Below are 26,622 nucleotides of genomic sequence, written 5' to 3'. Positions count from 1 at the left end.
TGACACTGTTGTTTCTGGAACCAATTAATCACAATGAACAAGGGATTACTGTAATGTGGAAATGAAATCACTTCCTAGGATACACTGGGAAAAAAATAAAGAGCCATAACTGCAACGGTATCAGGAAATTTTATTCAATTATGTAATATAATTTTGTTTCTTTGTTAATCATTTCAGTAATATCCATACAATATACAGACAATAACCCTCAATAACTCATATCTCTTTGACAATCGACACATAATTCCTTTTAAAATAATTCCTTATAAAGAACTTGGAAGGAAAATCCAAGTTGGAAAAAAAAAAAAAAGGTGTCAGAAAGACTGAAAACACTGTCAAGAATAATCACGTCCATAAGAGAAATAAGCAAGAAAAAAATAAAAACATCCTAATGATTAAAAAAAAAAAACGATACAACTTGAACTCCCTTTTAAGTAAAAAAAAAAAATAATAATACAACAACTCACCAATATAACAACGGTAATAATAAGAACGACCATTTAAAAGGATATCTGGAAACAGGCCGTTTGACTGACAGGCCACGAGACTCCTCCATACGGTGGGAATGTGCATGGCATCGTCCAGTGCAACATTTCTCACACACACACACACACACACAAACGCACTCAGTCAAAAGTGTTTATGTGTGTGTGTGTGTGTGTGTGTGTGTGTGTGTGTGTGTGTGAGTGCAAAACAGTCTTCTTGGTTTGGGAACCATGGCAACCCAGTCGGATGTTTGGTCGGGTCGGAGAAAAAGCAAGCAAGGTTGGTGGACTGGCGGCCGGGTATTCAAATGGGGGTCTCGTTTTTGCACTGGATGGAAAAGAAACGGTCTCACACACACACACACACACACACAAACACACACTGAAAAAGCGGAATAAAGAGGGAGTTGAGAGGAAGTAACACACACACACACACTCACGGTAAGAAGGGAAAAAAAGCCGTCTTAATATAGAAACACTTGAGAGACAAAGCAAGAGATCCTTAAAGCTGAGTGGGCAGGATTGGACACACGGAGGACCAACATGGACAACAAAGTGCAGGCGTGCTGACTTAGCCGTGTGGGTGGGAGAGGAAGAGGAGGAAGAGGAGGAAGAGGAGGAAACGGTGGCGGCGGATGAAGAAAAGTGAAGTCGTGGCAGAAAGAGGAAGTGCACACAGGTGGGGAAGGAGGGAGGGAGGGGCGGTGAGGGGTGGACGCAGCCCTTTGAGTAAAGCGTGGCAAGTGTTGGGGAGGGGTGAATAAATCCGTGCATTTCACCGCATGTGCACAAAAAAAATTAAAAAAAAAAAAATCCTCCCACCTTTTGTGGGGGGACAGTCATAGTGCTGGCTATGGCTTCTAGAGAACAGCGACACTTTGTACAACATTATTTTACTGCAGCAGGCTGAAGCTAGCAGGCGGGGCGGGGCGGGGTCCCCGTAACTGTTAAGCATCACGGACCCCGCCTGCGTCAACCCGCTTCCTTTAACACGGACCCCCGGTGCAGATACCGAGCCGGACCCACAGGCGGCGCTCCGCCAAGCGATGGCAAAAGTCGTGACAACAAAGAACGCACAGATACGACACACACGCACCAGAGCGGCCATCCATGGGAAACAATGCCACTGTCAGCAGTGGGCATGGTCGCTACGGCAACCGGATAAACAAACAGGCAAACACAGGATAACAAAAAAAAAAAGATTGAAAATGAAACCAAACAAACAAGCACAAATGGTCATTTGCTTGTCTGGGTGCAGTGTCCTGAGTCGACACTAGGGGGGGCCACTGCAACTACTTTACACACTAGATGACTATTTCTTTTCATCATCGACCATTCGCCCGTGTAAACGCCATACGGTCGTCCTGGGTCGACTTAGCAACGGCATAGCGGCGCCTTAATGTTTATACTGAGAGGACGGCTAAAGCGTTAGCGGTACGTCGTACGTGCGGCTTCCTGTCTCCAGTCTCGTGTAGCGGCGGTACTTGTGCTTTTTAATGGTCATGCAACCCCCAACACGGGATATTAGCCAGGTGGGGGCGACGGACGCGCACAAAAGCGGCCTATTCTGGAGCATGGCGACATAGAAGGAGCGTTGCGTTCACTCGTCTGCCCTTTGATGGCGGCGCGGCCAAGAAAAAACGGAATACACCGTCGCGTTCCCGAACAAGTTCCTGGCGTCTCATCCACTTTGGTCGATTAGAGGAATGCATGCATTGGTATGAAGGTCATAAGGTCAGAAGGTCATTTAGGAAGGAAAGGCAAACATGCCAGGAAATCAAACGTTGAAAACGCGTTCCAACGTAAATCAGAGAACATAAACACAACTAAGCTGATTTTAAAGCAAACGACTTCATACAAACAAACCACTGCAAAAGCTTTTTTTTTTTTTTTTTTTTTAAAGATTTTCTATGGACCGTACATACCCCCCCCCCCCCCCCCCGGATAAGCAACCCCCTGTTCTTTTAGTTTAGTCGATGGCGGGTGGTGACGCACACGTAGCAAGACAGTCGAGTAATGGTGGCGGTTAATAAGCAGGAGTCGTTTATATGAGAAGAGATTGGATTATGAAGGGGGAGTGGAGGGGGGGGCACTCAACAGGAAACAGAAGAATGTTTTGGCAGGAGCGAGGAGTCAACAGACGCCACGGCCCCCCCACGTCCCCCCCCCACAGAAGCACACAAATCAAAAGTGAAGACTTTTCTTGCGGCGGGAATGGAAAGAAAAAGCAGCCGATGTTCAGATTTCGTTTTTTTTTTTGTTTTTTTTTTTATCTTGTTGGATTGGAGAGGGATGCGTTTTCTTGTGTTCAAGCGAGTCGTCGGGGGGGCGGGGGGGGGGGGGGGGGGGGGGGGGGTCTTCGGATTCCAAGCCTGTGGTTGGCTTCGACACTTGTTAAAGCTAAAAGGGAATAACAAACAAAGAGGGTTTATGTTCCTTTTTGGGGACAAATTCAAGAATGCTAAGTTTAACCTGTTAGCTTGACGCCAAGCTAAATTAATAAGCAGATGTTTGCACAAATTATTATATAGTAATTTAAGATGGCATGGAACCAATATACCATGTAGTTGGTATAGTCCATGATCACCACTGCTCCATGTGTTGGCTCTCACTGTGGTTTGCTGGGGTCCCAAAGCTTTAGAAATGGCTTAACATTTTCCAGACTGATAAATCTAAATTATGAATGATCTCAGTTAGGTTACGTTTTAACAGGGGGGGGGGGGTAAATAGTAGTAGCCTCCCCTGTATGTGTTAGCTACATGTTAAGATGCCATGCGGTGGTCGTAGCGGTACTTCCTTTATGATGACGTGTTGACAAGCTCATTGCGTGTTACGTTTTTTTTTTGCCACTGCTTGCTCAAAATGGAGTTCAACTTCTTTTAAGCAAGCAACCGTGACTCTCGAGGATGCCATTAGGGACTGTGAACCAGGTTCACCCAGACCGGTTCTGTTGAGTACTAGAACGTACCTGTGTCTCAGGAGCCCTGGTAGTTTTCCTGGAAACGAGACGTCTCTTCAAAGATGAGTTCCTTCAGCTTCTCCTTGGGAAGATCATCTAGCTCCATAGAGAACGTGAAGGGCTCTTCCGCCACGGGCTACAAGCACACACATGAAAACAGCGTCCTTCAACCCCCATCTTCAGGTTTGGAAAGTCCCGCCAAAGCACTCAAGTGATAATATTATTAATATATATTAATATTTCTATAGGTTCATGACAATTATGCATTATTGCAATACCAAGCAGCCGAGGAGCTAATCGGTCGGTACTCATTAATCAACCCGACGGCCGTGTAAGCGTACCTCATCCGTGGGGTCGTAGTACTGCTCCAGATAAGGATGAGCCAGCGCCTCCTCGACGCTGATACGCTTGTTGGGGTTGAAGGTCAACATGCGGCCCAGCAGGTCCAGCGCTGCCAGACAAGTCAATAGCTCACGTTAGATGACTATTGGAAATATACAGTACAGCACAACTAGCAAGTGCAGGTTATGTAACGCTAGCACGGCTACGTATGTAGCGCACTTTGGATACCAAAAAAAAACACTTCACTGTTATCTTTATGATACTGGGGAACCTTGGATTTCATCGTGAAGCCGATCCAAAAGGTCAGCTGACAACCAAATCTATTTTTCCCTCAGAAGAAATCGTGGAAATCCCATGGATCCGTTTCAGACGACCGAAATTATTAACGAGTCGACGCTCAGTTGAGGGTCCTCTAGAGTACGAGTGCGATTGAGATCCAGATCTGCTGACAAGATCTCTTCTGATCCGTCCACCACTCCCGCCTGATCCGCTCCCATCTTCCGCTTACCTTTGGAATCCGCCTTGTAGAAAAGCTTCTCCCACGGGATCTTGGGTTTCTCGGGAAGGGACTGCAGATAGTTTCTGGCTTTCATGTTGATGATGCAGTTGAGATCTTCTTGGGATGGGGACCCGAGGACACCTGCGTAGAGGAGCAATTGAAATCAACGTTAACACCGCAAGGCATGCCGGGTAACTCGCTTGATGACATCGAGGCTCGGTCCCGCCGCCACAAATAGATTGCGGTCGCGTGGGAAAGACGAAAGACGCTCACCCAGAATGTGGTTGAGCTGGTCCAGGTAATGCTTCCCAGGGAAGATGGGCTTGTTGGAGAGCATCTCAGCCAGGATGCAGCCCACCGACCAGATGTCGATAGACTTGGAGTAGCCCTGAGGTACAAGCACATTCCGATTGGTCAATTGGTCACACGTGCGACACAAACACACACCAACCTTGGAGTTGAGCATGATTTCCGGAGCCCTGTACCAACGCGTGGCGACATACTCGGTCAGGAATCCTGTGTGATCGTGCTCGGGGTCGGCGATCCTCGCCAAGCCAAAGTCACAAATCTGGAGGACAAAATGAAGCCACGTGAATCTTTGTGTCTAATTGACAATTTTTAAATAAAATAAAATTGTAGCACATACGTATGACACACTTACACTTGGACCAACCACCATGATTGTTTCGTACTCAAGGCAAAGCTTTTTCATGCCTTTTGGTCATGAATGATTGACATCATCAAGTACAAAGCAAGTTAGGTCAAATTTGACTAAATCGTTGAAAAAAAACAATTTCGTCAATTACGTCTTTTAAGCCAAATTTAATGAGAATATTTAACATCTGAGACAAGACGTGAGACGCACCGGTACAATTTAATGAGGTAGCTATTAGGGATGAGCTAGGATAGGCTGGCGGAAGGAGCGTGTCTTCTTCTTCTGCGGCTCGGTGTCGTAATCGTATTGCGTCGCCGTCACAGACGACAGTTGTCGCATTCTTGTTCAGTCGGATACCCACCTTGCTTACAATTGTGTCGCCATTTTTGATAAGTTTAAGACTTTTTATCTCATCATTTCGACTTTTAATCTCATAATTATGACCTTTTATCTCATAATTTCCACTTTTTATCTCATAATTCTGACTTCGATTTATCTCATAATTTCGATTTATCTCATAATTTCCACTTTTTATCTCATAATTCTGACTTGTTATCTCATAATTTCGAATTGTATCTCATAATTATGACTTTTTAATCTCATAAATTTGACTTTTTTTGTTTTTTTTAAATACTAAAGAGATTAAAACTAGCGGGAATTCAACTCAAACTTGCGTAAAAAAAAAACATGTTCTTTTCCAGCAGATATCTGCAACTGTGTGTTGGATGGACGGCGTGTTAAGATGTACGATGCACTTCATGTCGGGGGGGCGTGGCAACAGAATAACACAGATAAGGTGCATTCACAGACATCGGGTCATTCCCCCGGGTAAAGACCCACAACCCAATAAAGGCTCCGACACACTTTTGGGTCCTGAGCCGCTGCTTTTAACCGCCATTTTGTTGTAATGGTTATATTTGTCCCAGTAAATGTACCTTAAATTGTCGCAGGTTTTAAAATAAAAATATTTCCCATGACTTTGTTCTTAGATTTGTCGTTTAGTCAGCTGCATAGAGTCTCCTAGTGGAAGATCTACTGATGTTGTGAAAGCATTATTTCAATATGAAATATCACGCTACATGGCATGTGTGGGATTACTACCACGGCGGCGTGTAAACTGTGATTATAGAGATTTACGCCGGAGGACCGTATGTATTTTTGTCCACGAGGATCGGCAACATGCGCCGCTTTTGTTCTCCTCCTCCGCCCACATGATCGGCTAATCCGGCGCTGGACGTTTGGCTAATGAGAGCTCACAAGCGTGCTGGGAGGCTGCACGGCCCTTTTCTTCATCGTGGAGGAGAGGAGGTGACGCTTCATAATGTCGCCCCCTCTGATACTCCCGACACATCTTGGTGTGATCAAGGTCAAGGGAGTCAAACCAGTACGTGCCCAATAAAGTGACGCAAGCTAACTGGATGTAGCACCCAGAGGAGTAGAACCTTCATGTATGACTTGTATGTATGACCGCCGTAGGAGGTTTCGGCCAATAGGGGTTTACCTTGAGGTCACAAGTGGTGTTGATGAGCAAGTTGGAGGGCTTGAGGTCCCGGTGCAACACGTTGGCAGAGTGGATGTACTTGAGTCCGCGCAGGATCTGGTAGAGGAAATAGCAGACGTGGTCGTTGCTCAGCCTCTGGCTCTTGAGCAGCTTGTACAGGTCCGTCTCCATCAGTGTCTGCACGATGTAACTGGGGGGGGGACGCGGGTCAAGGAGGAGCTAACAGTGGAACATCTCGAAAAGTCACTAGGATGAATGGATTGCCTTTTGGGAATCTAATTTCGAACCTTTTGGATGGTCTTTGTTTACCTAAATCAGTGGACCATTTGATAGTTTTCTTTTTTTCTAGGCTTCTAGTACAGGATGTCATAATTCATATCTCAAAATATCATCTGTCAGCAATAGAAAATATGTTCAGCAGCAACCAGTAGTACTGTAGTACATGTTAGCAGATAAAATAGCATACATTTCCTTCGTTTCAAGGAGAGCGGACCATACCAATTTACACAAAACTTGGTATGCACTAAAAACGTTAGAGTGTAATAATACTTTCTAATACTCTAAATCATGTGCAAGTATCATTATATGACATCCGTGTGGTATTTTAAAGAGCGGTGTTGTTTAACTGGGATACTAATTACGTCTCGCTTGGAGACGGGAGCTGCTGTGTCAGCAACTGAGTCATTGAAAAAAAAAAGTATGATCTTTTCATTCATTTGTGAATACGAAAAGGAAGTTAGGGGCGTTAAAATATGGCTGTCTGATGACTTTCTACACATCGGGATGCAACCAGGCGTCCTGTCGTGTATTCTTTGAGAATTTAGGTACATTTTTATTGTTTCCATTTCCATTAAAAACTCAACTTCTGTAGCTTTAGTTTGTCTCCTTGTTGATGTAAACATTGGCCCTTTTCCTCATCTTCTTAAATTTAATGTTAGGAGATCAATCATAAATACCAGAAAATGCAACTTATGTTGTTGTTTTTTTTTTTTTAACCCACTTCATGACATATTTTTTTGATGCAACTGATACTCATACATCAAATCTACTTCCAAAACGAGTCAATTGTGATTGAGCGCAAGTTGATTAGTCATGTCTGGAGAGTCAAAAGCAATAAAGACGTCAAGAAATGGCGACTGTTGTTGGAAAAACGACAAAAAAAGTCAAGGTCAGGAGTTTTCGGCTGTCAAAGAGTGACTTCTAAATTCTTTTGTTGCTCATCATTACTCGTAAGATGGACTCAATGACGACGTTACTCGTACTTAAGCAAGTCAAAAAATGGACTTTGCCACCATCTGTCGTAAGTATTTGGACGGAGGCAGATTAAATTGTTCAACGTTGCAGTGGAACCGAGCCTTAAGACACGGCGACGCCAACTTGAACGTAATAATGACGCGTTAAGCCAAATATGGACACAAAATTGTAAACTCTAACGACCGATGTCATTTTATATAATTACTCACTGAATCAGCAACAAAAGCGTCACATTGGCTTTGCTTCTACACTAAAAGTTCAGCCTGCCAGATGTTTCTGACACAAATAGAGACGAGGCTAAAAGGCAACCAAGGTACACGGCGTGCCGTGATCATTTTGAGGCGCTCCTAAAGAAATCTGACAAAAAAAAAAAAAAGAGTCGTACTGTGCTGCTTTTGTAGGACAATCGGGGCAGTGCAGCAATCTGCCCCACTCAGGTGCTGCTAGAATTAGAAGAGCAGAACCAGAACGTACAGAACGTACAGCGACCGTTTGTGCGGACGTGAACAGGAAGCGGAGGAGACGAGCACGAAAGGATACACATCTCTCATGTTGTCGATGTGCCGAGCCCTTAGAATGTCGTTGATGCCGATGATGTTCTCGTGGTTGAAGCGCAGCAGGATCTTGATTTCTCTCAGCGTGCGCTGGCAGTACGTCTGGTGCTCGAAGGGGCTGATTTTCTTGATGGCGACGCGCTGGTTTGTCAGGTGGTCCAGGGCGGAGCTGCATGTTTCGGAGAGGCACAAAGCAGAGCTCAAGTTACACACCGCAGGAATCGTACACCATTACCATTACCGGGAACGGGGCCGACGGGAGCCGAGTGGGAAAGGGCGTTGGAGGAGTCTGCGCTGCGGAGATGAGCATGGAGGTGTGTTCGAGTACACCTACAGGAGTGTAGGTACACTCCGTCTGTTTGGAGTAGGAGTGGGAGTGAAGACGTGACCAGGTGACGCTCGTGAAAGCGATGGATGCCGCATTAAATTCATTTTTCCTTACAGTCATCTTCCACTGCTTTTACAAAACATCACCTAAAGCCTGACCCGACTCCGTGGTCGTGTTCCGTGGAGCTGATGGGAGCAAATCCACGGACACATACCAAGCGCTCTGCAGTACTAATGTTTATAAAACACGGTACAAATTATCCTACATCGGTTGAAAGTATGCCTCAGGTGAGTATGTAATATTGACACAGAAGAGTACACAGAGTACACGTTCTTCTGAAAAGTACACCAGTCAATACCCGGTAGAATGTGTGCCGCAGTGGAGCCAAACCACCTTCAATCGGTGCCATCTTGGCTGAGTTGCGCAAGGGGAAGGACTAATTTGAGTGGTTGCAAGAAATTAAAACGGAAATTATTACATTATTAAAAGGCCATTTGCTTACAGTTGAAAGAAATCCTACTTTCTATTATTATTATTTTTATCAGCATTATGATTTTTGGAGACACTTGGGATGGTCTTTCTATTGTTCTTAATGGCCGATCCCGCAAAAACAGCGGACAGGGTACTTCCATAATATAAATAAATACAATAAAATAACAGCACGCTAGCTCAACAGACTGTACTTCCATGCATGAATGTATTAAACACAATTTAAAAAAATAGTCAATTAATTAATGCAATCGCTCCTCACATGAGGTGATGAATGACAGCCAGCCGTGAGTGGGTCAAACCAGGGCACTGGGGCCAACTGGCGCCCGCCAATGAGGCTTCCTAGCTCATTAAGTAACATTAAAAACAGATGGACATCATTGTGTGCTATTTTGTCACTCATTTTGTGCAGCACTACTGTATTAAAAGTGATCACATTTCATATTTATTATTAATAAATGGGCATACAGTAGCTTCACCATTATGAAGACACAAGATGGCTTTACCATACTAAGGCCAGCACAGCAGTAAAAGATGATACAGCAACATAAACACCCAAGCACTTAGTCATCCATCAGCGCTGATGTCAGGGTGCCCAAAATACCCAAACAAAGCAGCACAATCACATCACATGACCAGGATGACACAAACCAAAACAACAAATGTCGTCACAACCACAGATGATGGCATCGTGGGGTGGAACGGAGCCACCAAATGTACCACCCCCCCCGCCTCCCCTTTCTCCCACGTCACTTGCGGTCGCGTTCGCGGCTCAGCAAAGCCCTGCCACCGATATCTCAGCAGTGAGTTGGCAGTCACGTCGAGTGCAACAGGTTTGCTCAACATGCCCACACAAGGCTGCAGATCGGCAGCGGCGATAACAGGAGGGGAGGCCTCGCTCGCTGCAACACCCAAATCCCCTTTTCATCCTCGGCGACATTTTATTACCGTGATTGTTATTGTTTTCTTTTTTAAGCTAGCAACCAGTATGATTATGGCGTCAGTTGTAGAGGTTTAGCGAGCAACTTAAAAATGTGCTAAAACAGCGAAGGGCGTCCTGCGCAAATCGCCTCTATAGCGTTTCCTGTAAAGCTCGTAGCCACGCCTGTAGCTACTTTGCTAACATGCTAACTACAAAACAGGCTCATTTAATATCATTAGGCAACACAAACATAATCAATACATGAATGCGCTAGCATTTTGGATATAGCCACAAATTAACTGAATGTTTTTACCGAGTAAAACAACAACTACTCGTCTAGAGACAGTACGCTAGTCCGAAAAGGAAAACAAGTACTCACCACACCATTCCATAAGCCCCCTCCCCGATGTAAGACAGGTTGGTGTAGCGGGGGCCCACGTCAAAAATCTGACCCTTCACAGACTCGGACGCAGGTTTCTGTCCCGCAGCCCCGGGCGCTCCATCATGCGCAACAGTGCCAGCCCCGGCAGCAGTAGCGCTGTTGGAGGCTGCGGCCCCGACCGCTGCGGTGCTGCTCGAATCCGCCATTCTTTTCCTCGCCAAGCCGCGCCTGCTCGATCAGTGACTTTTCACCGCCGCTCTCGCGTCAAAGCTTTCGCGTCTCCGTCGAGGCTCTGACCGACCCGAGTGTTTGATTTACGGAGCAAAGCCAAGTGGGGCCCGCTCTACGCCACCCCGAGTGGAAACGGATTTTGTGCGAGAGCCCGGATTTGGTCTCAGCACACAGCGTAAATGCGCGTGCTGAGATACCGTAATGCAGGGGCGTTCGAAAGGATTACCGGGTCAACATAGCCGAGCGGAGTTACGTCATTTTTTCGGTTCTTTAAGCAGGCGCCGCCTACCTAGTTTTATCCTGTGAGCAAAACAAGCAAAATAGACAGCATTGGATGAAGCAACCTCTGGTGGGCGTGGCGAAATCGACTTGCAAAAAAAATACATGTTTATCAAACTTATAGACAATATTGTTTATTTGAGGTAGGCGATACTACAAATGTTGGTACCGAGTGAATACATGGCCAGTATTGCCAAAATATTTACTATAATATTATATGACTTTTAACAATAATATAGGACAATAACAAACACAATTATAACATCGTATGTTATAATTGTATGTAATAGTATGTAATATGTATGTAATAGTAAAATTAATTGTGTTTTTAGATAGCTTGTTTACATTGATAATACTAGATTAATAAATATAGGAGTAAAAATGGCCAAACATTGTATCATTTATGCAATGTGTCAATGTCTAAACTCTAAAACATTTGTATTTGTGTCTGACTACATTTTCAACAAATAAAAGAAACACAATAGACATAAACATAACTAGATAAGCTTGGACTTCCACGCCCCTTTTTACGTCATCACGCAAATGGTGCACTTCCTGGTCACGTTGCCGTGGGTGTTGTTGAAGGTGCAGTATTGATTGACAGCTCCCGGAAGTGTATACATGTATATGTTGCGGCGAAACTGTTCAGCCCGGATTCGTTTAGCGCTCACACTCTTCCGTGTTCCAGTCTACACTTCCGGACTCAGGTATGTAGTCCAGTGTGTTGACTCCGACGGCGTGAAATACGTCCATTTTCTTCAATATTTCTCTTCGTACCCACAGATCTGTCCCCTCTGGCTCAGCTGGCCAGTCTTCCCGAGGGAATCCATCGATTACACTCATCAGTTCCGGCTGTCGTCACTTGACTTTTGCCCCCACAATGACAACTTCTGTATCGCCACACCGGAAGTCCAGATGCCCGGAGTACCCCGGTTCCCAAATCAAACGCTTCCCAGTGAATGACGCTCAGGTGGACTGGAGTCACAGCGTCCAGGGTTATGATCCAGTCAACTACACCCATCCACCGTGGGCAGATCCTGAAATTGGGTGGGTGGTATTTTCATGAATGTTTTGATAGAATCTTACTATTTATAGTCTTATTATATTTGCTTCTATTGCAGCACTTTCTCTCCACAGTTTAATACCGTGGATGGTGCTGTGGACAGAAGAAGCTTTGAGGGGAGCTACAAAGTGGAAGATGGAAAGCCACTGTAAGTGGGATGGTGCATGCAGTGGTATGACATAACTACAGATAAGATATTGTCACAATACTGTGTTTTTTTTAGCAATCAATGTATTTTAATACTATATTGTTGTTTATTATTATTATTTATATTATACACATTTCCTTTTTTTTATAAGGTTTTGTGTTTGTTCTGGTCATTTTTATGTTGGATTCTTTGAGGCGTGGTATTGATGGATATATGTATTTCTTTAGAAATCCTCACGGACGCACAGGTCTGACTGGTAGAGGTCTGCTGGGGCGATGGGGGCCCAACCATGCTGCAGATCCTATTGTCACAAGGTACTTTATGTATTTTTTTTCCACAAGTTCTGCACACTTAACAAGCATACGCCTTTTACATTATTATATTAAATAATTCATTTTATGAATTAAATAATTTTTTTAATTAATTTAAGATTTGCCACATACATAATTATTTGTTCATATATTGCACACAGTAAAAGGAACAAATTCCTGTCTCACCTTTCTTAACCTGACTATAACTTTGAGTGTTCAGCTTTCTGATACCAATCTAGTCATGCTGTTATTAATTTTTATTTGCGTACCCCACTTAGGGATGTCCTGTATAACTCATGTTATCGTCTAACAGATGGAAAGTAGATGCTAAAGGAGAAAAGATTCTTCACCCCGACTCCAAAAAGCCTATCCTGCAATTTGTGTCCATCAAGAGAAAAGATTGCGGGGAGTGGGCCATTCCAGGGGTGGGTGGCTTTTTCCCCCCGCATTTTTTCCTCTCCGCTTCTGCTTGCGGATGAGAGCCGTGTGCCTGTTTTGCAGGGGATGGTGGATCCCGGGGAGCAGGTTTCTCTCACACTTCAGCGTGAGTTTTCAGAAGAGGCGCTGAATTCGCTGGCAGTGGCGCCGTCGGAGAGGGAGAACATTCGTGAGCGTATTACCCAACTGTTCAAATCAGCAGGTTATCAGGTCTGTGGCTGAATAATGTTATGTGTAATATGTAGTGTTGTCATACGGTTACACGTGTTCAGTAATCATTTCCTTCTCCAGGTCTTTAAAGGATACGTTGACGACCCAAGAAACACCGACAATGCTTGGATGGAGACAGTCGCTGTCAACTTCCATGATGAAAATGGTATCAATGGGTTATTTACTTCCTAAAAAAAAATCACCCAAATGCCAGATTTTGTGCAGGGCTTTGACGTTTCTTTGTTTTTACGCAGGCAACAGTGTGAGCGAGCTGCCTTTGCAAGCTGGCGATGATGCAGGCCAAGTCCAGTGGGTTGACGTGGACTCGTCCTTCCCACTCTACGCGAGCCATTCCCATTTGCTGGAGATGGTCGCCAAAGAGAGGAAAGCCCACTGGTAGCGCTGCTACAACAATGAAGAAGCATTAACGTGTATATTCGCAACGCAAGAGCCCACATGCTGGACTGTATGCCTACTTTGATTAATAACAAGCAGCGCCGCGTTTGTCTCACTTCTTCCTGTGTGCGTTCCACGCTGCGCAGCGACATCTGATCCGGGGGAAGCTTTAACATGCGACAGCAGACAAGGCCAGCGTTATTTCTGTTGCTGCAAATTATGCAAATATATTCATTGTGTACAAACCATCACATTAAGCCAACGTGGTCGTGTAAGAAGCAATACAGTGAGCTGGTGAATATATTCATATTCATGTCAGTGTTATGGGGGAAAACAGTCAACTTTTGCGGACTGAGCTTTCCCCAGCTTGTGTCTGATTCCCAATAGAATGATTTGCATGAAAACATGTTTTCCTTCCTCCGTGTTAAATAATTGATAGAGAGGTGTTCTTAATGCTTCAAACTAAACAGGATATACACATGGTGCTGCAGGGGGACGTAGCTGTAAGTGACACATTACAATAGTTTATGAAATTGATTGCACAGGCCAATGCGAATATGAATATATGAACTTGGGGTAACTGCTTTGAATTTTAATACAGTATAATGTTCTCCTTCGACAGTGTTCTAAAACCTTACATTACCTACTTAAAGGGAAATGACTTAATACCTTATGCAACCGAGTCATTATGGGAATTCTCATACCAATGGCTTTATGTGTGCTTGTCAGCATTCACACAACTATAACATATAGGATTAATATAGAATTCTGCACCACTTTTTCCATCTATTTATTGTGTGAATGCTGGCAAGCAAATATAATTACATTTGACGTTTAGATTAACAATATATTTTTTTTACAAATTAATTCATATTTTCGTATTTGTATAAGTATTTGTGGTTTACAGTGTGAATTGAACCATGAACTACGTTACCCAAGAGCCATTGCGACAATAGCTCCTCAAGTTGGAGCGATGGGAAATTCGGCTCTTTAAGGGAGTCGTTCTTTTTGCTCGTTTCCTAAATCCCTTAGTTAAGTTGAACTCCAATACGTGTAACATAAATTGCGATTTAAAAAAATGTTACGGCTTTATTTATATGCTCATTACTGAACAAACTGCGTCAGAAAGTAAATGATTAGTCAAAAAGGTCCAATCTTAGATTGTGTGTATTATTGGTGAACTACTTAAAGTGAAACAATACAACATCAACAAAATGTTACACAGCAAAATCTAAATGAAATAAAACAGCGCAACACATTTCGACCAATCACTCCTATAAAGACGGCTCCTGATTGGGCTGGCTGTTTACTCAAAGATCGGGATCGTTCTCGTACGACCCACCGCCATCCAGTTGACGACGTGGCCAAGCTACGTCTTATTCCTGCGTTTCATCGAGCCGGGGTGATTCAAACGAGATAAGTAACGACACATGCTGTGAATAACATATTAGGAACGTTTACTTCTGCGAGCAACGATGTCGGGAAAAATCAAAAGCAGAAGTGCAGCAAACGCGGACTCCATATCCGGCGGTGTCTCCTGCGATGAGCGAATTTTGCGGGATTGTCATCAACTGTACACGGAAGCCGACAGCGGTGAGTTGGCCGAGCATCCCGCTTGAGAAGGGAGCCGGTGGACGTGCTAGCTAGCTAGCTAGCCGGCTATTCGATAAATGTCGGAGGTTAACTGCTAGCTAGCTAGCAACACGAGTGTGTTTTAGTAATTAGCTGGCTAGCTAGCTAGCTAGCTACTAAAACACACTCGTGTTGTCATTTTTGATCCTAACTAAAGTTAGGATCAAAGCACCTGTTTGCTATTGTGTGTTACTTAACTTTTAGGTCACATTCCGGCTAGTTTGTCCTAGCTTGATAGCCGGAGCTAAAATTCAGGGTTGCTGAAATATCGACTCTTAACGAACCAGGAAATGTATTTTGAGTTGTTGAAAAAGCAGTGAAAAATGAAACAGTCGGACGTGTGCCTTCAAAGGCTTAGAGAAGATGCCCATTCACAGAATAAGTCCCAGAGAAGCTGCCGACAACTTGCAGTGATTGTGTGGTCATGATAGGCTACACAACCTAGCAACTGATTAGGCATGCTAGGAGCCGCCGCCATCCCAGGCTTCCCAGCATGCTCTGCGGTACTTTTGTAAAAAGTGCCACGTTTAGTGGTAACGTAGTTGTTGTTTGCATGACTTTTAAGTTAATTAGCCAATAGTCCTTAGCTTATTAAATGGTCACTGTTGTCTCCAGGCTTGATCGCAGTGGCCGAATCTGTGGATGTGAAGTTGCTGGCCCCCAGAAAAAAGATCACTGTGATGCTGATGGGCAACCACTCTGCTGGGAAAAGCTCCTTCATCAACTGGTAAATACAAGATAAGCAACATCGGCTTCGCTTGTCGCGGTCAAGTTATTGAAAATGTAGTCTAATTCTGTCATTTTTTTAAGTAATTTTTCTAAATGCATCATAGTTAGTTTAGTCAATACATGTATAAATGCTTTCCGTTTTGCTTCTCAGGTATGTTGAAGAGCACATCCAACGCACAGGAGTCGCTATTGAGACCCAGGGATTTAGTTTCGTTACGAGCGGCCGCAAGAGAGAATCTCTTACAGTAAGACAGACTTAGGTCACAAATCACTACTAATTCCTACAAATGTATATAAATATTGAAATATGTTATGCTATTGCGTGTGTTTTTCCTTCAGGGAAATGCCACCCTTCATTTGTATCCGCACTTCAAGCCTCTGCAAGAATTTCGAGGTGAATCCCAAGATGATCTTTCCATATTCTAGAAATGTAGTATTCCTCATAAGTATACATACACCAAGTGCGATTGGATACACTGATTGGACACTTTCACACTGAAATGCAGTTGCAGTTGTCATTCATTAGGTTTCCTCGCCTGTACATTATTTAAAGATAATGTACAACAGCCTGAGGTGTGTTTAAGAAACAAGGGTTTCAATGCCATCTTGTGGACAGAGTTGTAATGACAAGCTCTATACACACCACAAAGTAGGATTCAATACAATGTAATATTTTAATCGTTAGAGCATAGAAAACCAGTTTTTGACTTTCTAAATATGTTATTTTTACCATTAGAGCCCAGTAGACATGACATAACACCCCTATGGTCACATTTCTACTCGTATTATTCTTTGTTCACACAACAATGCTAATGCGCAGGCTACGTCGTCACTGCAGGACGGCCACAGCTTTAATCTTAGCACACTAATAAAAATAAAGAGTCATGCAAAATCTATCTGGAGCGGTCCGAATCTTTTTGTGGTGGGCTGCCACAAATAAATGGCTGTAAGGGAAAGATTGGGATCTCATGAGTGAGAGCATTTGTATCCATTGTTGTCCGTGTATTGTCTTTTTAACAGTGGATTTGTTTGGGGGGGGGTGATCTGGTTTCTAGGTGTATCGGAATATCTGAGCACGGAGATCTGTACGTCGCGACAGAAACGTTTCAGCCTGGTGACGTTTGTGGATTCGCCCGGGTTGGTGGATGGAGATATGAAGTATCCCTTTGATGTGGATGAAGTCGTCATGTGGCTAGGTGGGTCAAAATGACATCGCTTGCTCCTACCGATTCCAAATCGTTGATGTTTTCCTTCAATTTTTGATCAACATTTGCGATAAAATGACATTAGCTCATCAGTGGCACAATAATAATACGTGATTCAGGTTGCCTCCCTTTTCACGTTCCTCCTTAGGTGATCTTTGCGACCTGATTCTGGTCTTCTTCGACCCAATGGGTCAGGCTCTGTGCAAACGTACCCTCAATATCGTGGAGGCCCTGAATGACAAACACGGGGATCGGCTGCGTTTTTACCTGAGCAAGGCGGACGAGGCCGGGGGCGAGTCTGACAGACAGGTAGGTTGTGGTTGGTTGTCTGTATCCGTCCTACATTTGAAAAGGCGTCATCAAATGACATGATCGTTGCGCTCCATCTCCATCCATCTGACAAGTTCCGTATTTCTCCTTCTTCCAGAGAGTGATGATGCAGATTGTCCAGGAGCTCTGCAAACGTCCTGGACTCAATAAATGTGGCTTTGACATGCCCACCATCTACATCCCTAATCCCAACAAGGTACAGTTACTTCCCTGGCCAGCCACTTCCGAGTTACTATTGGATCTTATTCCAGAATATTTGTTTGTGTTTACCTTTTAGCCGAGCCGCTGTGTCAACCAAATTGAGGAGGTGTGCCGCACCATTGAGAGAACCATCAACCAGACCGTCCAGAACACGCTCAACACTCTGGAGAAGGACTGCGAGGTCATCAGTGAAGCCATCACTGAGAAGCTCACCAATGACAGGTAGCACATACAAACTATTCTGCTTATTTTGGGAATTAACTGCAAAATGAAATGATATCTGATAAAAACTAATTAACTTTGGTTAATCTTCCAGGCAAACGAGTCTTGAGAACCGACGGGCACGCTGCAAGAGCTGCTTCCTGACTCTGCTGGGCTTTAGCGTCCCGCTAGCTCTTTTGGCCGTACTGCTGCTGGGCACGCTGTCACAGGAAGTTCTGCAAATGGCTTTGGGCCGCCAAGGCATTGAGGCGCTGTCACTTTATCTGGTTGGTAGTCCAAATATTTTCACTGTTTTTTTTTTTGAGTATTTCAAAGCTATCAACTGTCTGATTTGTCATTCCCAGATTCCCGTGGTCCGGATATTTGACTCCATGTCACGAGAGCAGCAGCTCTACGGCTGTGGCGGGATGGTCCTCGCTTCTTTCCTGCTGCTCATCATCGCACGCTTCTCCTTCAGGTACCAGAATGAAAGCTCTGGATCATCCCGGTATTCCGTATGCTTAACGAGTGAAGGGTAGCCGTTGGGTACACCGGAGTCATTTAATTAGATCCAAGTGAAGATATCTTCAGGGTGGCAATTAACACTTCATTCTAATTTCCACCAATCTTATGTGTTGATGGGATTCTTGGTGTTTTTTTTGCAGGACTCAACCGACTCTGTCAGGCAAACAGAAAAGGCAGCTGCAGGCCAAGTTGGAGTTTGTTCAGGAGGTGGTAAAGACCAAAAAGGTAGCGTTTGAAGTTATGTTCTTAATGCTGGAATAAACGGGATTTATGCATCTTAAATGATGGACGCTTTTACCTTGCAGAAGAAGCTGTACGAAGACTATCTGCGGCAGAGCGTCAGTGATCACGACATGAATTGAAAAACCCAAAAGACGCACAACACGGACCAAATAGGAAAGGAAGCACTGCCAGCGTTACACTGCAATACTTTTCATACTATCATATTTCATACTGTATTGATTTCATGTGAACTCGCGTTAACCCCTTCCGCCCCCCCATGCTCTTTATAGTAGATTCTTACCTGCAAACTTGGACCTGACGTCATTGCGTCTGCTCCGCTCGATTATCATGTCATGCTTATACCACTCTACATATTTAAATGTTTGCTATTTATAATATTTCTCTATCAGATCAATATGTTTTGGTCAGTCAGCAAATGGCACTGCTTTACTTTGTTACTGGTCCTTTTTTGTACTTTCACCAGCATTTTATACAGTTTAGACATATTACAATATCTCGTATATCATAAGCAAGGTTTTTCTAGGTGTCTTACCGTCATTTTCCATTAGTCACATTTGTGTTTCCACATTTGTTCACGTTCAACATTTTTAATTCTAACTGAAATTAATAAAATGATGCAGAATTTGTAAAAAACTTTTCTATTTATTTACACTTTGGAATGTTTGACGTGGACTGACTTAAAGGTCCCAAAGGCTGAAAATATAGCAACATCATTTAGAATTTAACCATTTTCTCTGCAAAAATCAAGCAATCTTATCAATTCAATGAGCAAACCACTTTGAATTATAGCACAAGGGCAAAAGAACTTGCTTACTAAAGCTAAAATAGTTGTTAAAGTTTAACAGGAAATGGCCACGCCTCCGGTCTGGTCCGTTAAATGGTGGAGTGCCCCTTAACTACTCTCATGGTTGAGTCTTACAAATATGCTACTGCTAATCAATAATGCAAAATAAAATACAAAATATCTAAACTGTTTTGCGAGGGAAGGCAAAACTTTGCATTGGGAGTATTACACTTCCGTGTTCAATTCTGATATTTTGCGGTGAAACTTCAAATAAAGCATTCTTTTAGTGGCACGCAAAATAAAATGCATTAATTAGCTATACATCGAATTCTTTCCATTGTGTGCACTGCCTATTGGATAAAGTAAACAGCCATATCAGAAACACAACAAAGGTGCTGCTCTTAATTTGAAATTTCACAGCAAACATCCGCTCTGAACACGGAAGTGCAATGCTCTTAGTGCAAACAGTTCAGCGAGCTCTCCAAGTTGTGGTCCAAGTACCCGAGTACCGATGTTAACCACTAGAGGCCACCAGAGTTCCGACGAATGCAAGCATTTTCTTCAACTAAGCAATACTAGTGCAGTTGAATATACAATACTATACATTTGGGATTTATATCAAGTAAATGCTTATTTAATAATTTATAATTATGTATATAAAAGCAAAAATTCCAAGCATGAAGTGGGAAAGGATTAGTGTATCATCATTTTCTCACGGTTAGACAGTAAAAGACTAACACAGGCATGATGAAATTTAAAAACGACATTCTGTTCATGAATAAAGTTTATTCTTGTTACTGTTTGGTCTATATTTCAAGTTAAAGTTGAAACGTTCAATAAAATATTCATATATTTCAGTAATAATAATATTTCACATTTCAAGAGCTTTCAAATGAGTAAAAAAGAAAGATACGACGTCTTATTTGGATATTACAGTAGATGTCCATGTAGGTTGCTAGTTTCCTCAAAAGAATAATATGCACTGGAACCGGACTTTTCCACACAAACACAAAAGAAAACAGCAGGTTGGTGTTACACATTTTCGGTATTAAATCGGAGTTAAATCCGAAATCCACACAGTTTTTTGGTTGTAAGACGTAACGCGTGAATTAAAGTTACTCTTTGCAAAGTGTTGCATCACTTCATGAATGTTATTGGCTGGTGTCCACTTCCTTACAAAGGCTCACACAGGAAACGTTTGTCAGTGCAAATGCTTTACCCATAGCATAAAAAAGCCAGTGCCATCATACGCCGATGTTTTATGCTGTTTCCTGTTCATAAGATTGACCTTGGTTCTTCAACATCTGACCATGGAAGTTCAGTGTCAGCATAAATAGCGTTCCACTTAGCCATGACGGCATCAATGACACATGCTGGATAGTGTTTTTCCTCTTATGTGGATGTCTTAAATGTTAGCTAAAACAATGCCCATTTTCCCAGACTTCCCAGTATTCCATGTTCAAAGGTCACATGTTTAGGGTGACTCCTGTCAAACCTTAGCGTGAATTATTGCTTGGGTCACAAAGTGTCTTTTTTTTTTGCACACTGAACTTGTGCAAGTTACCTTCATGTAGTTTCTTACAAAGCTTGGGAGAACGCAGTTTAGTGTGAGACGCATGGTCACAAAATAAGCCATTACTACACAGAACCCATCACCTCTATGATAAAAAAAATAATCATTGTATGCATCGTTGCATCATTCTCTCGGTCGTTTTAAAACAGTGCATGAGTGTGTTCCACACGGCCGTGCTTACTTGAGCGTTGTTGGTCCAAACTGGCGAGGCGTTGTCTTGGTCTGCGCTTGACTCAGGAGGCGTCTGCGGGCGGGGAATCGTCTTCACTGATCCCCTCCTCCAGGATTTCCCTGACTTGCTCCAGAGATCCTGCCTGCCTAATTAACTCCAGTTTTACCTGGAGAGCAAAAGAGGGGAGTGACCGTATGAAGGCATACTGGTCATCATCATACTGGTTAATCACTACACGGGTCAGGCACCAGTATAGCTTAAGGAGCTATACCGGTCGAGACAGATGGCCGCCCCACAGAGCCTGGGTTCTGTGTATTTTTTTTTTTTTTGTCCCGTCCAGCCATTCTGGGTTCTGTGTAAAGTGCCATGAGAGAACTGCTGTTGTGATGTGCCGCTATGGAAATCAATTGAATTGAATTTTGATGAAACTTTATTTGCACCCTTAAAAACTTCTTACCTGCAGGGACTGAGAGAGCTGGACGAAGTCTCTCTGGACGGTTTGGCTGGTGTCCACCTGAGAGCGCAGGCTGATCACCTGGCTGCGCAGCTCCAGACACTTTTGCTGTAAGGCCGCCTGGCAGACACACACGACCTTCGTGTTCAACCTTCATTTCAACTGTCCGCCCGTTTTTAACTGTTAATACTGTTACTACTATTTTACTTTATGGTCATGTTAGCATACAAGCATTTGCAGCTATTTTCATTGGTGGACACATTAAGCACAATCACTCTTGGTGTTAGCTGCTAGCATTGCTATTATGTTAACATTTGAATAGTAGCATTTTTAACCATGTTCATAGGTAGACACTAAAATGTTAGCATGCTAACACCTAGCATGATAGTGCTAAGTCTTTATACAAGTGTCTACCTATAAACATGCGCGGCTAGCATGCCGACTTTGCCATGTTAGCGCTGCTCGCATGCCGACTTTGCCATGCTAGCGCGGCTAGCATGCCGACTTTGCCATGCTAGCGCGGCTAGCATGCCGACTTTGCCATGCTAGCGCGGCTAGCATGCCGACATTGCCATGCTAGCGCGGCTAGCATGCCGACATTGCCATGCTAGCGCGGCTAGCATGCCGACTTTGCCATGTTAGCGCGGCTAGCATGCCGACTTTGCCATGTTAGCGCGGCTAGCATGCCGACTTTGCCATGCTAGCGCGGCTAGCATGCCGACTTTGCCATGCTAGCGCGGCTAGCATGCCGACTTTGCCATGCTAGCGCGGCTAGCATGCCGACTTTGCCATTTTAGTGCGGCTAGCATGCCGACTTTGCCATTTTAGTGCGGCTAGCATGCTGACATTGCCATGTTAGCACTGCTAGCATGCTAACTTTGCCATGTTAGCACTGCTAGCATGCTAACTTTGCATGTAGATAAAATATGGGATTATTATTTGACTGACTTTATCATTGTTAAGGACTTTGTTGTTCCCCTGCACGTGTGACAGCGCCAACCGCAGGGCCTCGACTTCAGTGCGGCAGGCCGACAGCTCGGCCTGAAACTGGTCCTTCTGGGCTTGGATCCTCTCGGTCTCCGTTTTCAAACTGGATAACTGCACTGTTCATGCAAGCACAAAGATTGCAAACTATTTGAATGAAAATCACACGTGTGTATTTATAATACGAAATAATACAATATAATACTATTCCAAATAATGAATATGAAAGCAGTGTGAAGACTCACCTTCTAGAATTTCTGAAGATAGAGGTTCCATACGTATGTGCGCAGGTTATAGAAGACAAAAACATTCCAAATGTGTCATTCAAGTAGAAAATAAACACATAAAATTAGCAATGACGCTATTACAAACCGTTCTCCTCTGCTCGCATATCGAGGTGCTCCCTCAGGTTGACGATCTCAATGCGGAGACGTTCCTCACAGTGTGCCGCCTGCAGGTTACGGTCCAACAATAAAAAAAAAGGTATCCCATAAAACCTGTTCACACATTTGAGCCCACCTGCAAGGATGCTGGGGGTAACAAGCTGGACTCCGGCCCTTCATCCTCCGTGTTGTCTCCTTTAAGCCTGGACAGCTCGCTGCAGACCTTTCTCTGGGACAGCGACAGCTCCGACTGGACACGCACACACGCATACTCATCACGCATCAGAAACGATGGACAAGAGACTAGCTAGAAGATATCTTCACTCACCAGTCGACTCTGCACTGCCGTCTGTGATTGGCTCAGAGACCTCTGTAAGTCCTGAAGAAGGGCCTCTGAAGATTGGACCTGAGACTGAAGCACTGATACCTGAACACACACACACACACACACACCTGAATGAGCACACACACTTCTACTGCTGGTGCACAGCTCTCTCCTCATCGTGCTACCTGTTTGTGCGTGTGGTTGGTCTGTGTGTCCAATTCCTTCTCCAGCTCCTCCTTCTCGGCCTCGAGTCGCCTCACTTCACCTCTCAACTCAGACACCTGGTTTTTCCATACAAGTCCACTTTTAATCCATGAATTGAAGCTGGAAGCGTACACAGGGCGGTGAACGATATCAAACCTGAGCGTTGAGAGCATCCCAGTCATTGTGAGTGACCAGCCTGTGGCCGGCTGGCGGCAGGTAGATGGCTTCCGGCACCAGAGTTCCCGTCGAGACCAGAGAGTCCGTGTCTTCCTGAGCGTGGACCTTCCTCGGGAGGGACGGTGTGTCGATGGAGAAGGAGGACAACGAGGCCGAGTCGCAGTGCCGCAGTGAGAAATAGCCTTCTGTATTATGCTGCGCTGCTTCTCCGTCCGCCGCAGCTTCGGGGTCTGCTGGTTGAGGTCTGTCTGGTGAGGTCTGGGGGTCGTTACTTGGAACCTCCGCATCCATTTTGCACTTCCTTGCAATTCCCTAATGGGAAAAGAAGAACAAAATTGAGTGTTAGAAAGTTGGAAATGATAAAAAAAAAAGTAAATAAAAAAGTAAACAACAAAAAAAGAAAGACACCAACCTGATTGGGGCCACTAGCTCGCCTCCCCTCCAGTAGAACGGCTATCCTGGCCTCGTACTGTGACGCCGTCTCTGTCAATACAAGAACGTTCTATTCCATGTTACAGGAAATAAACGATTTAAATCTAATTTTCGCGCAGACCTCACAGCTAGGAGACCAGGGTTCAATCCCACCCTCGGGCATCTCTGTGTGGAGTTTGCATGTTCTCCCCGTGCATGCGTGGGTTTTCTCCGGGTACTCCGGTTTCCTCCCACATTCCAAAAACATGCTAGGTTAATTAGCCACTCCAAATTGTCCATAGGTATGAATGTGAGTGTGAATGGTTGTTTGTCTATATGTGCCCTGTGATTGGCTGGCGACCAGTCCAGGGTGTACCCCGCCTTACGCCCGAAGACAGCTGGGATAGGCTCCTGCGCCCCCGCAACCCTCGTGAGGAAAAGCGGTAGAAAATGAATGAATGAATCTAATTTTCTTAACCGTTTAGTACAAATTCCCATGATATACTTTTACTCTAAGGACATAGTCTCCCACAAACACAAATTAAGCTAATTCATTCATTTATTTACAGGTGTTTTGAAAAAACGTGATAAAGTGAAGGCACCAAATTCAAACCACAAAGTGTGAGGGACGCTTGTATTTAGTCCGAGGGACAGTTCACAGACACGCTCCGAAAACTTGTTACAATTCCGACTCCAATTACAGCAAAGGTGACGTCCATCCATCCATCCATCCATCCATCCATCCATCCATCCATCGATCTTCTATGCCGCTTCTCTGCGACGATGTCCGAGGAATGCTGGTCTTTGTCAAATACTTGGACCCGGCTTATCGCAAGCAGCCATGCACTGACCTCTGAGAGCCTCCTGGAGGGACTGGATCTCTTGATCACATTGTTTCTGCAGCTCTGCCAGTTCCTCCCGTTTGCTCAGTTCGCAGATTGTGGCCACGCCCTGCCAGTGTTCAGCCTGAGCTTGGGACTCGGCGAGTTGGGCCTGAAGGCTCACTTCTGTAAAATGACACACATGTTGACGTTTGCTTGGTGTTCAAGTGATACGGTGCCATAAACAGGAATACTTTGGGAAAAAAAGGGGGAGGGGATCTAGCGGAGGAAGTGGGAGCACCTGCAGGAAACAAAAGAGACCAGGAACAAAGCTTTGGTTTCCTGCTGGTCCATTTATCATCATAAACTGACGGTATTCTTTCTTCTCTGTGCCGCTTACAGAAGCCATGTTTGATTTTCTGCTGTGTTGATATTAAAAAAAGTTAAAAAGAATGTCAGCTCTTTCATCCTACTCAAGTTAATTCAATATTTTCCTGTCCTTGGAAGCTGCCATGTTGTTCCTCTCGTGCAGATATCCCTGGTAGGTGCAGTACTCCTACTACTGCTGCTTCTACCACAGCTACTACTACTCCCTACTTTAGTACTCTCTAGTATAGTCATTCCCTTGTCTGTCAATTCTGTAATAATGTAGCTGCTGATTAGGTTTGCCATCTATATACCAACCTTGAATTCATTTGTATTATTATTATTAATACTGCAATACTAGATGTGAACACATCTTATCATATGTCTTTAGCAGTATCACATAGACCCAAATATAAGAGGGCATTTTTTTTAAATTAAAATTCTTCATTTCTTCAATTCTCTTATTAGTTAGTATCGTTATAAAAATATAATACTGTTTGGGGAATACATCCTTTTAACAGGAGGGCTCTGAATGAGTATTTGTATGAGCGCCAATCATAGTTTTTGCTTTTAGCATGAATTTGTATGTAATAAAATAGTATTATGTTGTTGATGTTCTTACACCCTCTTACCTTTTCGTATTCTCATATTGTTGAATTGTGCACAAATAAGTTTTTTGACCAACAAATTAAAGGCAATTAAAAATAATTCAATGAGCCTGAAAAAAGTATCGGCAGTGGTAATGAAGATACTACTTGGTATCTGATTGACATCTACATTTGCAGTATCGCCCACAGTATTGAACAGCAAGTTAGTAACTTGTCAAGCTAACTGTGCTAGCCTTGCTAACTGTGACGTCAATTTAACGACCAGGGATAGCAGTACGGAATGACGTATTCGCAAAGATGTTCTCTCATTATGATCAAATCTAAGAACTAAAATAATGAGTGGCCATGTTTTGACCCCAACAAAAGTGTCATGTGACAACCAGCGAGCTAGATGCTACATGCTAACTCAGATTAGCCAATTCAACAGGTTTCACTTTACAACTTCCTGTTTGCTAGCATTCAATGTGTGTACGTCATCATCCATCACTTCCATACATACACTCGATACCGCACACGGTTTTATTTTTGGTTATACCTGTATCTTCTTTGCTTGAGCTCATCCTTTCGTCAGATAAATCCATCAGAAGGACATCTCACCGACCATAACCGAGTCACGACTAAACCCAAACGGACGATAAACTAGCAAAGCCATTTTTAAAGCAAACACCACGATACTTTGGCGTGGAAATGCTCACTGGGACAGTGGCAGCTTCAGGAAACAACTTTCCCCGGTCTAAGCCTGCGGAAATGACGTCATGTGTCTTCCTGTTCTTACAGACCTTTCCCTCTTTGCTTTCAACGTTCACGATGTTGAAAAAAAACACGAATAGGGTTTGTTTCACTAAAAT

At 43.9% G+C, this 26,622-nt stretch overlaps 4 protein-coding genes across 4 annotated transcripts; 2 read left to right on the top strand and 2 right to left on the bottom strand.

Annotated features, from left to right (window-relative positions):
- Positions 1-110: 110 nt before the first annotated feature.
- Positions 111-10,824, bottom strand: mapk3 (mitogen-activated protein kinase 3). The gene is made up of 9 exons (XM_058050071.1): positions 10,368-10,824; positions 8,236-8,418; positions 6,442-6,631; positions 4,737-4,853; positions 4,559-4,673; positions 4,295-4,426; positions 3,786-3,895; positions 3,454-3,580; positions 111-2,885 (listed from the first exon to the last, which is right to left on the bottom strand). The coding sequence occupies exons 1-8, from the start codon at positions 10,574-10,576 to the stop codon at positions 3,461-3,463; spliced, it is 1,176 nt and encodes a 391-aa protein (XP_057906054.1). The 5' UTR covers positions 10,577-10,824; the 3' UTR covers positions 111-2,885; positions 3,454-3,460.
- A 596-nt stretch (positions 10,825-11,420) lies between these two features.
- nudt9 (nudix (nucleoside diphosphate linked moiety X)-type motif 9) lies at positions 11,421-13,550 on the top strand. The gene is made up of 8 exons (XM_058050082.1): positions 11,421-11,587; positions 11,664-11,927; positions 12,002-12,091; positions 12,319-12,405; positions 12,716-12,827; positions 12,904-13,050; positions 13,132-13,216; positions 13,305-13,550. Exons 1-8 carry the CDS (start codon positions 11,502-11,504, stop codon positions 13,448-13,450), a joined length of 1,017 nt encoding a protein of 338 aa, XP_057906065.1. The 5' UTR covers positions 11,421-11,501; the 3' UTR covers positions 13,451-13,550.
- A 1,201-nt stretch (positions 13,551-14,751) lies between these two features.
- Positions 14,752-19,140, top strand: si:ch211-11k18.4 (uncharacterized). Its single transcript, XM_058050059.1, has 12 exons — positions 14,752-15,039; positions 15,694-15,805; positions 15,959-16,052; positions 16,147-16,201; positions 16,863-17,003; positions 17,161-17,321; positions 17,440-17,538; positions 17,620-17,765; positions 17,860-18,031; positions 18,110-18,222; positions 18,410-18,494; positions 18,575-19,140. The coding sequence occupies exons 1-12, from the start codon at positions 14,922-14,924 to the stop codon at positions 18,629-18,631; spliced, it is 1,353 nt and encodes a 450-aa protein (XP_057906042.1). The 5' UTR covers positions 14,752-14,921; the 3' UTR covers positions 18,632-19,140.
- Positions 19,141-19,143: 3 nt separating this feature from the next.
- rabep2 (rabaptin, RAB GTPase binding effector protein 2) lies at positions 19,144-26,528 on the bottom strand. The gene is made up of 12 exons (XM_058050058.1): positions 26,310-26,528; positions 24,831-24,986; positions 23,981-24,051; positions 23,548-23,880; positions 23,373-23,468; positions 23,191-23,289; positions 22,999-23,112; positions 22,852-22,930; positions 22,725-22,736; positions 22,444-22,598; positions 21,499-21,615; positions 19,144-21,207 (listed from the first exon to the last, which is right to left on the bottom strand). Exons 1-12 carry the CDS (start codon positions 26,353-26,355, stop codon positions 21,103-21,105), a joined length of 1,383 nt encoding a protein of 460 aa, XP_057906041.1. The 5' UTR covers positions 26,356-26,528; the 3' UTR covers positions 19,144-21,102.
- Between the last annotated feature and the right edge of the window lie 94 nt (positions 26,529-26,622).

The sequence above is a fragment of the Doryrhamphus excisus genome, chromosome 15, assembly GCF_030265055.1.
Source record: "Doryrhamphus excisus isolate RoL2022-K1 chromosome 15, RoL_Dexc_1.0, whole genome shotgun sequence".
NCBI classification, from domain to species: Eukaryota; Metazoa; Chordata; class Actinopteri; order Syngnathiformes; family Syngnathidae; genus Doryrhamphus; species Doryrhamphus excisus.
The sequence above is the reverse complement of the archived record's forward strand: the minus strand, read 5'-3'. Positions and strand labels throughout refer to the sequence as shown.